Source organism: Saccopteryx leptura, chromosome 3 (genome assembly GCF_036850995.1).
Source record: "Saccopteryx leptura isolate mSacLep1 chromosome 3, mSacLep1_pri_phased_curated, whole genome shotgun sequence".
Classification (NCBI taxonomy): domain Eukaryota; kingdom Metazoa; phylum Chordata; class Mammalia; order Chiroptera; family Emballonuridae; genus Saccopteryx; species Saccopteryx leptura.
The window spans coordinates 268,993,615-269,004,678 of NC_089505.1; the positions used below are offsets into that span (position 1 = coordinate 268,993,615).

The following is an 11,064-nucleotide window of genomic DNA, read 5'->3' on the forward strand; positions in this document are numbered from 1 at the left end:
TCTTTAAAAAGAGAAATAAAAGGGATGTCCTAATAAATAGGAAAGTTAAAAATGAAAACAGCCAAAAATCCAACATCTAATGGAAAATATTTCAATATGTCAATTTAGTAATTAAAACTGCCATGGCTAATTCTTATAGAGCACAGTTATATTTTACAAGCACAGCATTAATAAAAGTTGTGTTTGGTACTTCAATATTCATTGTTAATTTATTTCATTTTTTATAAGTTATAATTGCTGCCACACTTAAATTCTCTCATTTTGTAATAAACAAAGTACTAGCCACCTTACTATTTTTGTCTTCACCTTGGCCCATGTAATTTTCAGGTGGACGTTCCCATTTTTTTGCAATGAACAATCAATCAATCTAGTTATTACTGACAATCTAATCCAAAATCTACCCTCACCTCAAACTTTAACCTGCTGAATTTCAGCTAAACTCAATAAAACCTATTTGTGTGTGTCAGCATATGTCTGTATGTAGACATATGTATGTATATATATATGTATATATGTATAAATGCATATGTGTATATGTGTGTATAGACACATATTCCATACACACACACAATGGAGAGTTAGCAACAATATGGAGATTATTCAGGCTACCTGTTTGGAATATATACAATGATGGCTAGAAACACACACATACACACACATTAGGGAAGCATAAAGATTATAAGAATCTGGCCCTGGCCGGTTGGCTCAGTGGTAGAGCGTCAGCCTGGCATGCAGGAGTCCCGGGTTCGATTCCCGGCCAGGGCACACAGGAGAGGCTCCCATCTGCTTCTCCACCCCTCCCCCTCTCCTTCCTCTCTGTCTCTCTCTTCCCCTCCTGCAGCCAAGGCTCCATTGGAGCAGAGATTGCCCAGGCGCTGAGGATGGCTCTGTGGCTTCTGCCTCAGGCGCTAGAATGGCTCTGGATGCAACAGAGCGACGCCACAGATGGGCAGAGCATCGCCCCCTGGTGGGCATGCCGGGTGGATCCCGGTCGGGCACATGCAGGAGTCTGTCTGACTGCCTCCCCGTTTCCAGCTTCGGGAAAAAAAAAAAAATGAAAAATAAAAAGATTGTAAGAATCAAAGGAAAAAAGAAGGAAAAAAGGCTAGGGAGATATAACAGTACAATCTTATCTTTTATTTGCTAGTTTTTTCAGTTTATATTGATATGGACAAATATTTCTCTTAAAAGCAGAGGTCTAGATTAAGTAAGTCTAAGAATAAAGATTAAAGGCATATGGTCAATTTCTAACCATCACTATATAAAAGGTCTACCAGAAAGTTCTGTCCGTTTCTATCACAACAAGTTTCGACACCTAAGCACGTTTATTTGGCGCATGTGTGCCTCTCTATTTTTATCACTTAATATATACATACTGACGTAGCAAGTTAACTAAAAGTTGATTCACGTTAGTCTTATGTGTGAAGCGATAGTGTACCCATGGCTACTGATAAAGTTCATTTACGCCACTGTAATTTTTACGAATTTCAACAAGGAAGAAATGCTACAGAAGCATGTCTGTCGCATCCACCATATTCCCCAGACTTAGCACCCTCTGACTATCACTTGTTTTTGTCCTTACAAAATTTCTTGAAGGGCAAAAAACTCAAAAATGAAGAAGATATCAAACAAGCACTGGTTCAATTTTTCACATCAAAAGATAAAATATTTTTCAAAAATGGGATATACAAATTGCCCTCAATAAATCAATAATAATGGCAATTATATTATTTAATAAATTATATTATTTAATAATAATAAAATTATTTATTGACGGTAAGAAAAATTTGTATTTTGTTTTATTCCAAAAACAGACAGAACTTTCCAGTAGACCTTATATATCCAAAACAGTTAGCTTGAATAATCTTCATATTTTTGTTAACTCTCCACTTTGCTTCCCATACAATAACAGATGTACAATATATACAAAAACACAGAGAGAGTCTGACCTGTGGTGGCACAGTGGATAAAGCGTCGACCGGGAAAACTGAGGTTGCCGGCTCAAAACCCTGAGCTTACCCAGTCAAGGCACATATGGGAGTTGATGCTTCCTGCTCCTCCCCCCTTGTGTCTCCCTTCTCTCTCTCTCTCTCTCTCCTCTCTAAAATGAATAAATTTTTTTTAAAAAAGAAGAGACAGAAAGAATATGCACAAGCATGCAAGCACCCATCTTTCCCTCTGCTTCTTCAGCAAAGGTGGCTGGAATAGACCACAAACTATGTAACTTGTTCCTCTGAAGTAGGTTTTGTGACCTTGGTGGACTTCAAAATTTTAAAAAACTACCTGAATAACCTAATTATTTGTCAATAGTTATATGGGGTAACTACGTTCACTTAATAGTAATGGTTTTGAGGTCTGAGCCCTCTCACCTTAAGAACATTACCCTAATTCAAAACCACCACCCAATGAGAATTTGTTCTGAAGATCCAAATAGTCCTAATTTACTAACTCTATCCAACCTGTTGATGATTGCAACGTCTGGTGCAAGCTGTGTGGCAAGTGAAGGGTGAACACAGGTGAATGGACGCTATTTCTGAAGAAGTCTTCTGTTGCTTTAGACTGCAAAACCTTTGTTTCCCAGAGCTGCAGACAAAAAATGTTTACTTTTTAAAAAATAAAATAATATTCATTTCTATTTCTTTTACTTTTTAAAGGAATTAAACTGTCAACTGGTGACACAATAAATGGGTATCAGATTATAATTAAGGGATTAGCACTATACTTTGTCAGTTTTATGAGCTGAAAAACAAGACAGAGAAATTTGTATTGACAAACCTGCTTCAAATCTTTTAAGACTTGTTCCTCTACACCTTCTTCAGCAAATAGGTCCCGCACTCCTTCAATCACATCTTCAATCACAGATCTGTAGAGTTTAGGCTACATAAAAGCAATTGTAGAAGTTATAAATTTGCAAGTTTGAATGAATTCAGACTTAAAAAAACTACACTGTATACTTTCTAATCTTATAAAGAAAAATCACCATACAAAATTTAACTAAGTGCATCCTACTTCCAGTATGTACAGTCTTAGCCTTCCATAAATTACGTTACCTTCAGATCTATACCTTCAGCCTATCTACAATGCTGAATTACAAGATTACAAAATAACAAGAGATAATAATCTCCTCAAAATGTATGGTTACTGTTACGTTACTTGGCATTTGTGTCAGTGTTCAATCTCCCCACTCCCATTTAAAAAGGGAAATTAGAGGGAAATAAGGGAGTGGGTGGAGATATATTCGGTGGGACACCTGAATCTATGTAAACACAAATTAAAATCATAAATTAAAAAAAAAAATTTAACAAGGCAGGTGGAAATGAACCTGTTTTTAATTATCTTTTTCTCAAAGGGGCTAAAAGAGCTTTTTTAGATTTCACTGTATTATTTCCACAAATGTAAATAAATCCCAAACCATAAGATTGGGGTAAGGACTTAAAACAGAGTAACCAAAGCATGTCAAACTTCCAAAATACACATAGTCCAAAAAAATATTCTGAACCATTATCAAGTAAAAATACATCTGCACCAAAATAAATTAAGAAATGAATGAACCTTACCCTTCCACAATCTGCATATTTCAGAGGCTAAGCAACATCCTAAAATGCTACCTAATAAAAACATGCCATGACAATAACATGAGGCAAATTTCTACCCAGATTTAACATTGGTCATTATAAAAAAAAAAAAGAAGAAAGAAAAGAAAAATAGCCCTATGAAATAAACTCAGTCCTACAAATCTATGTAAATTGTGCTCCACTCTCACCCCCTGTAAAATGGCAATGCTAAGTGTAGAAACAATAGTGACCTAGTGGAAGTTCCACTTATAAGAAATGGCAAAACAGGAATTTAGCTGAGTTGCTCTGAATTCAAATTGTTTAATCAAGCAAAAATGAAAATTGTAGCATTCTAGTATTGCTTTTTCATAAACCCAGTAAATATTCTACATACTACTGATGTACCTAGGGTAGCCAGGTTTTAAACTAAGCCTTCTAAAGATCCAGGGTAAGCCTATGAATAGGCCAATCAGTTACATTTAAATAATTTTATTCACAAGTATATCCATTAAGATTAAGTGCCCTAGATTAGTTGCTTCTTCTAAAACAGTTTACCCTGATAAAGGCATACTATTAATAAATTGACGTTTCAGTGTTAGTCCCAGCTAATGTGATCGCATTTAAAGCTGAAGGGAAAAACTCCTAGGGCTAAAAACACCTTTAAGATATGCCCTCAGAATGTAACAGCAGCCATCAAAAATAACCCATTAGAACACAATTTTTCAAAAGCAAAGTAGACATTAAACATGCTTTTTCTTCTAGGACTACAGTTAGACTTTGTATTCTTTCTCTGTGTGTTATCTTTATTAAAACTACATATAGCACAGAAAATCTATCTTAATCTCTATTTAAAACACACACACATACTCTCTCTCTCCTTGGAGCTCACTAACAGATAAAATAGCATACATAGTAAGCTTACATTAAAGCATAAGTATTTTACATATCTTAAAACATTAACATCTGGCCCTGGCCCGTTGGTTCAGTGGTAGAGCACCACCAGCCCCGCATGCGGAAGTCCCAGGTTGATTGCAGTCAGGGCACACAGGAGAAGCAACCGTCTGCTTCTCCACCCCTCCTCCTCTCCCTTCTCTCTTCTCTCTTCCTCTCTCTCTTCTCCCACAGCCATGGCTAAACTCAAGGGAGTTGGCCTCTGCCAGGGATGGCTCCCTGCCCTCCCCTCGGGGGCTAAAAAAAAAAAATAGCTCAGTTGCTAAGCAATGGCACAATGGCCCCAGATGGGGAGAGTATCGTCCCCTAGTGGGCTTGCCGGGTGGATCCTGGTCGCAGTGCATGTGGGAGTCAGTCTGTCTGCCTCCCCTCTTCTAAAATTTAAAAAAAAAAAAATCTACATCAGAGAATGGATACACGTTAAAATAATACGTCTCTAAAAACAGACCGTTTTGTGCTGCATAGGTAGACAAGCACATTGCCTTTCACCCAATGTGAAGTCTGTTGAGATGAAATGAAAATGAAAGTGAATCCTTGATTTTTTTTTTCTTCAATTTGGGTTTTTAAGACTGACAGAGGGTCTCACCAGTGCCATTTTGCCTGTGAATTCTCATCCGTTAAAGTGAGCAATGTTTGTGGGGTTTTTTATTCCAATTGTACAGTTAAGCATTAAGATGCTAAAGGTTGGGGAAATAAGAGTGGGGTCACGTGAAATGTATTATCTGTTATTTCGTGTAACTAACATAGATTAGGCCCAACAATAACCCTACTTAAATTAAGAATTACAACTAGAGTACAAGTGAACTCGGTAAGTTTTTAAACGCAGGAAACAGGGAAGGTGAAGGTGAGTTCTGTAGCTCACCACCTTCTCAGCTTCTCATTCCAGGCAACCCCGGTTTGGGCAGAGGCGAGGAGGAGAAGAGGAGCGACACTTGTTCTTCCCGTGGGAGCCAGGCCCGCATCGGCTCCCCACCCCCACCCCACCCCCACCCCCCACGGAGAACAGCCAAAGCCCCTACAGGAGCGGGTTTCTGAAAACCCGTGAACGCCAGGAGGGAAAATGTCGTGCAGAGCTCCGCTGCCCTGACTCCCGGCCCGGCCCTCCCTCTGCACAGAGCCCGGGGCCGAGAGGCTAGGCTGGGCCTCCTTACCACGGAGCTGACAAAGGCCATGACGGCAGCTACAACCTCCTGTTCGTCGCGCCTGCGCAGCTGAGGTGCGCCACTGAGGGCTCGGGCCACGTGCTTTGAACGTCTGCGCACGTTGCGTGCCCAGCTAGCAGCAAGCTACGTAACGACACGTTGGGGGCGGGGCGGGGGGGGGGTTGAAAAGGGTTAATGAATGGGGTTGGGTTTGTTGGAGGTGCGATGCCAAGGTAGGGAGAGGGTGGCCTGTGTGAGCAAAGAGCCTGCTGAAACAGGATGGTTAAACCTGGTCTCATCAGCTTTGGACCTTTCACATGACCCTGGAAGAACCTTAATTTTCTCGATCTATGAAATAAAGACTAAGAAAATATGAGAGGGGAAATGCAGTGGTAGACCCCAGTTCTCCCTCAGCCTTGAAGGGGGTTGGGCCAGAACAGAGGGGAAGCTAGTGGTACCTGTTCTTTCTTCCACCAATTTTCATTCCTCCCCCTCTGCCTCGCTCGCCGCTGAACTCCGGTAAAAATATAAGAGCCAGACCCTTCTAAGATTGGTTCTCAAAGTGTAGGACAGTATCATCAGCATCATCTGGGAACTTCTCAAAATGCAAATTATTGGTACTACCCCAAACCCACTGAATCAAACTCTCAGGATGGGACCCAGCCTTCTGTAACTTGATCATGCTCCCAGGTGAGTCTGATGGGCGCTTAACTGAGACTCGCTGTCCCAAGACAAAGATTCTCAGCTTTAGCTGCACGTTGAAATCATCTGGAGAATTTAATAAAGGTTTGGCACCTAAGACGCACCTGAGAGAACTGATTCTATCATGCCGCCAAGGTGGAAAATTACTGCTAAAGATAGTACCCAATACCACCCAGGGTCCATTCCTCCTCAGGCAGAAATCACCATCTTTTGATATACAAGAATTCCCTCCTTCCCCTAACGGGTAGGGCATCTAGGGGCATACTTGCCTAGGGCAAAGGATAGATGTAAGAACAAATAACCTGCAGCATTGGAAAAGGGAAGAAGTCATCTATTGCCACAATTCTGCCTATAAAGCAGCCTTTCTAGCCTACAGATGGGTCCTAGCCTAACCAGATGGCTTATTTAATGATTAAAAATCCTGTTAGGTTTAAAATTGGCTGTTTATTTATTTATTTGTGCATGTAAGTTCAGTAGAACTATTTATGCCTTACCACTCTTTATTTGCTTTGCTGGGTCGGGTACCTTACCGTTCGTGAGTTTTAAACAGCTGATTTATATGAAGCCCTTTAGAAGATATTCCCAAATTGAAAACTATCTGAAATTTTCTTTACAAAAAGCCAGAATTTTATATAGTAATTTTTAATGATTGTATCTGTACCTGTCAATTTACTACCAGAAATATTCAAAGTGATTTATCTTTCACCCAAAATAGAAAAGCTAAAAGCAGTCATTGATTCCCATCGATATTATTAAATCCAATTAAATTATTCAAACTGGGAAATAAAAAAGCTGAAAGGTCTCTTGTTTTCCATCATTTCGTACCTAAGTTTTAAAACTTTATTTCTAAATGCATAGGACTGGTAATCACCTAACATTTTGTGAGAGTATACTATTTTAAATTACTTCATTATATAATTTACCCTTCTAGGGCTATACTGTAGAACGTACATACTTTTTTGTGTGTGTGACAGAGACTGGGGGGGGGGGCAGATAGGGACAGACAGACAGGAAGTGAGAGAGATGAGAAGCATCAATTCTTCATTGCAGCACCTTAGTTGGTTATTGATTGCTTTCTCATATGTATCTTGACCCGGGGGCTACAACAGAATGAGTGTCGCCTTGCTCAAGCCAGCGACCTTGGGTTCAAGCTAGTGAGCTATGCTCAAACCAAATGAGCCCTTGCTCAAGCCAGCGACCTCAGAGTATTGAACCTGGATTCTCTGCATCCCAGTCGACACTCTTATCCACTATGCCACCACCTGGTCAGGCAACCATACTTAGTTTGGAAATTCAATTTGGACCTTGGTACCTGTAAAAAGTGTGACTGAACTGTTATTGCTGAGTTTACTTACTAGACTCGGGTTACATAGAGGTTATGAAACTTTGGTCCAGTAGTGTCAGCAACTTCAATTTGGGGTCTGTTTGTATGGTCACTAGTAGACCCATGTAATTTCTTGCCAAGAATAGACATTGTCTTTTAGAAGATTTATACTTTAACCCACATTCTAGGCGAATTCAAGTTGCAAACCTGCTCTGGACCTGTGTAGCCTGCCTCCAGCATGGTCCCCAATGATCCTCAACTCCTAGTATTTACAACCTTCTGTTGTGCCCTCCCACATTATGCCATGTTGTTGTTTCTTTCTGGGTGACCAATAGAATAAAGTAGAAGTGACAGTGTATCACTTCCAAGATAGATTATAAATAATCCTTCCTTGGGATTCCTTCAGATCACAGACTTTGGAAAAAGACAGCTGTCACTCAGGTAGCCTACAGAAGGGCCCATATGCCAATAAACTGAGATGCTAGCCCATGGTCAGTAAGGATTTAGAAGCCTGGAGACAATCACTTGAATGGCCTTGGAAATTGATCCTTCCCCAGTTGGCCTGTCAGATTATTGCAGTCCTGACTAACAACTTGACTTCCTCCCTTTGAAAGACTTTAAACTAGAACCATCCTCTGGGGAGCTCCCAGATTCTCAATGCTCAGAAACTGTGTGAGATAATAAATATTTATCACTTTAATTAGTTAAGTCTGGGGCTAATTTTTTACATTGTGTGCAATAACTAATACAAGACCCATTCTCTGATTGGACTGTGACTTGTGACTTGTGACTTGGTTTTCCCTCAGTGTAATCTCAGCGTTTGAAGTTGTGGGGCAGCTGTGTTAGCCTTGCTTTTGGGTTTACCGGCTGCAAGCACTTTGCTTGATTAGTGCATGAGCACCTGGCAGAGGCACATGTGCACAGCCTGTATAAGGCTGTGGGTGCTTCCCCTGGGCAGTGGTTCTCCCAGATCGCTCTCCCACAACCGTGAGGTGCAGTTTTCTTTGCTCCCTTGCCCTTACTATGAATAGCAGATTTTCCTTTGTTTATTATCTCTTTCCCTTTTGTTGTTTATTTGCTCGCCTGTCCTTGCGAGCCTCCAATAAACGGGTATGGCTCCGACGCTTTCTGGCTCTACAGATCCTCTACCATCTGCCCAAATCCAATGGGAACCTGCATGGCCTCGGCCACTAGCATTACAGAAGTTTCTTGAATACCTTCATCAATCTCAAGAGCATTTGAAAAGTATATAAAGGATCTTTATAGACTATTATTTGACAGCATTGACCCCGTTATCATCAAACAAGCAGACTGTTATAGTCATGTAATGATCACATTTCTTTTGTCAATATTTCAAATTGTGAGAGAAAGTGTGTTGCATACACAAATCACTTTTGATGCTAAAATTAAAATTTCAAGATCCCAAAACCTCAGTGAGGCAATTTTACAGTGACTTTTTTTTATGTTAGTAAATAGGGAATAAAAAAGAAATGCTGAGCTTTGGTCCTTCTTTGAGTACTCAGTTCTTTGAAATTACACCTGTGGTAAAGCATAAAGCTCTTCCCCAAATGCCCATCACAGTTCAGAGAATCAGATTTTCATTTTCTCCTGCTTTGTTTAGAGACTACTATGTATATTTAATGTGTCATTTATAACCAATACCAGTTTTGTAATGTTTAAACAAATCTTAATAATCAGATTAATTCCTTTGCATTCTGTATGTTCTCATTACTTTTTTCTGTAGGTTTCAGTGATACTATTACAAAAGTAAAGAAACAATTTTACTTTCTTTATTGTGAAAAAAAAGGCCATATGTATGAAGTCCTTTCTCTGAATAAGAATTTTTTCAAATGGCCTGACCAGGAGGTGGTGCAGTGGATAGAGCATTGGCCTCAGATGCTGAGGACCCAGGTTCAAAAACCTGAAGTCACCAGCTTGAGCACAGGGTTGCCGGTTTGAGTGTGGGGTTGCCGGTTTGAGCATGGAATCATAGATGTGACCCCATGGTCGCTGGCTTGAACCTAAAGATCACTGGCTTGAGCAAGGGGTCACTGACTTGGCTGTAGCCCCCCCATCAAGGCACATATGAGAAAGCAATCAATGACCAGCTAAGGTGCCACAACAAAGAATTGATGCTTCTCATCTCTCTCCCTTACAGTCTGTCTGTCCCTGTTTGCCCCTCCCCACCACTCTCACTTAAAAAAAAATTTAAAAAACTATATAAAAAAAGAACTTTTTAAACATATTTCAGAGTCAGTCCATTATCTTTTATATATTAAATTTTAAATCAAATACAGGGCATTTCAGTAACTGTATAGACTTTTAGTAATATATTTATCAGTAATGGAAAATATGAGATAGTCTATGAGCATATGGCTTAAGGCAGCAAATATTCATAATTAGTTTCTGAACATTTTGCAACCAATGCACTAAACCCAGCAGCATTGTGCTTCTCTGCCTGTTTCATCCTTCACATCTTCCAGGAAATGAAAATCCAGATAATCTCTGCCTCACCTTGTAACTTTGAAATAGTTACAATGTTGGTAGTTCTGATTTATTTATACTCTGCACTTTTATAACATTTTCCATTTTCTAATACAACTCCAAAATCAAATTACAATATTTGAACATCAGATACTATTCCACAACGATGAATCCCTCCCTTCTCCAACCACAGTAGGATTTTAATTTAAATGATCATGTGACATAATGCTATGGCCAACTGGTGACCTTATCATGAAGGAAAATGCTGTTAATGATTACATTATTTTCCATTTTAAAATGTTTTAATATTAAAGAGATGTATACATTGTGTACGTATGAAAATTAGTGATTATAGTTAACTCATAGAAAGTATAGAGAGTAGCTTTGAACATAATTTTTGCCATGGCTACTTTATCAGTATTCTCATCAGGATCTTGATAAGGATCCAGTAATTTCCTAGCTAACAAATTATTCCATTTTCATTTCTTTAATCACAATGTGTGTGAAATATTAGCAAGGATCATGTCTACTGTCTTCAGATAATTTTCCAGTCTAAATTCCTACTTAGAAAATATATAGGTAAAGACCAATAAACTGAACTTAAGGCTATAACCTAGAGAAAACCAACCAACATAGTTTCACAATAATTGTACTTTACTTTTTTCATAATTTGTCTTATTTTATAAGAGGTAAATGGAAGTATCTTGCATATTCTATACTTAGGTTATCTTAGGTGCTTCAAATATCAGGAGAGGCAGGAACAACATGGAGTAGACACTTCTTCCTATTCCTTCCACTAAGTACAGCTAAAAACTCTAGATATTATAGATAAATCAATTATAAGAAGACTCTGAAAGTGGAGAGAAAAGCTCAGAGCAGTTAGAAACCTCACACCCCAAAGAATGAG

At 39.2% G+C, this 11,064-nt stretch overlaps 1 protein-coding gene across 1 annotated transcript in view; it reads right to left on the reverse strand.

Moving 5' to 3' along the window:
- Positions 1–5,677, reverse strand: part of GTF2A1L (general transcription factor IIA subunit 1 like) — a 54,032-nt gene extending 48,355 nt beyond the window's left edge. The window contains exons 1-3 of the mRNA XM_066378307.1: positions 5,657–5,677; positions 2,776–2,877; positions 2,460–2,583 (exon numbers count right to left, since the gene is read on the reverse strand). Coding sequence (XP_066234404.1) covers positions 2,460–2,583; positions 2,776–2,877; positions 5,657–5,677 — 247 coding nt within the window. The remainder of the gene's footprint in view (positions 1–2,459; positions 2,584–2,775; positions 2,878–5,656) is intronic.
- Between the last annotated feature and the right edge of the window lie 5,387 nt (positions 5,678–11,064).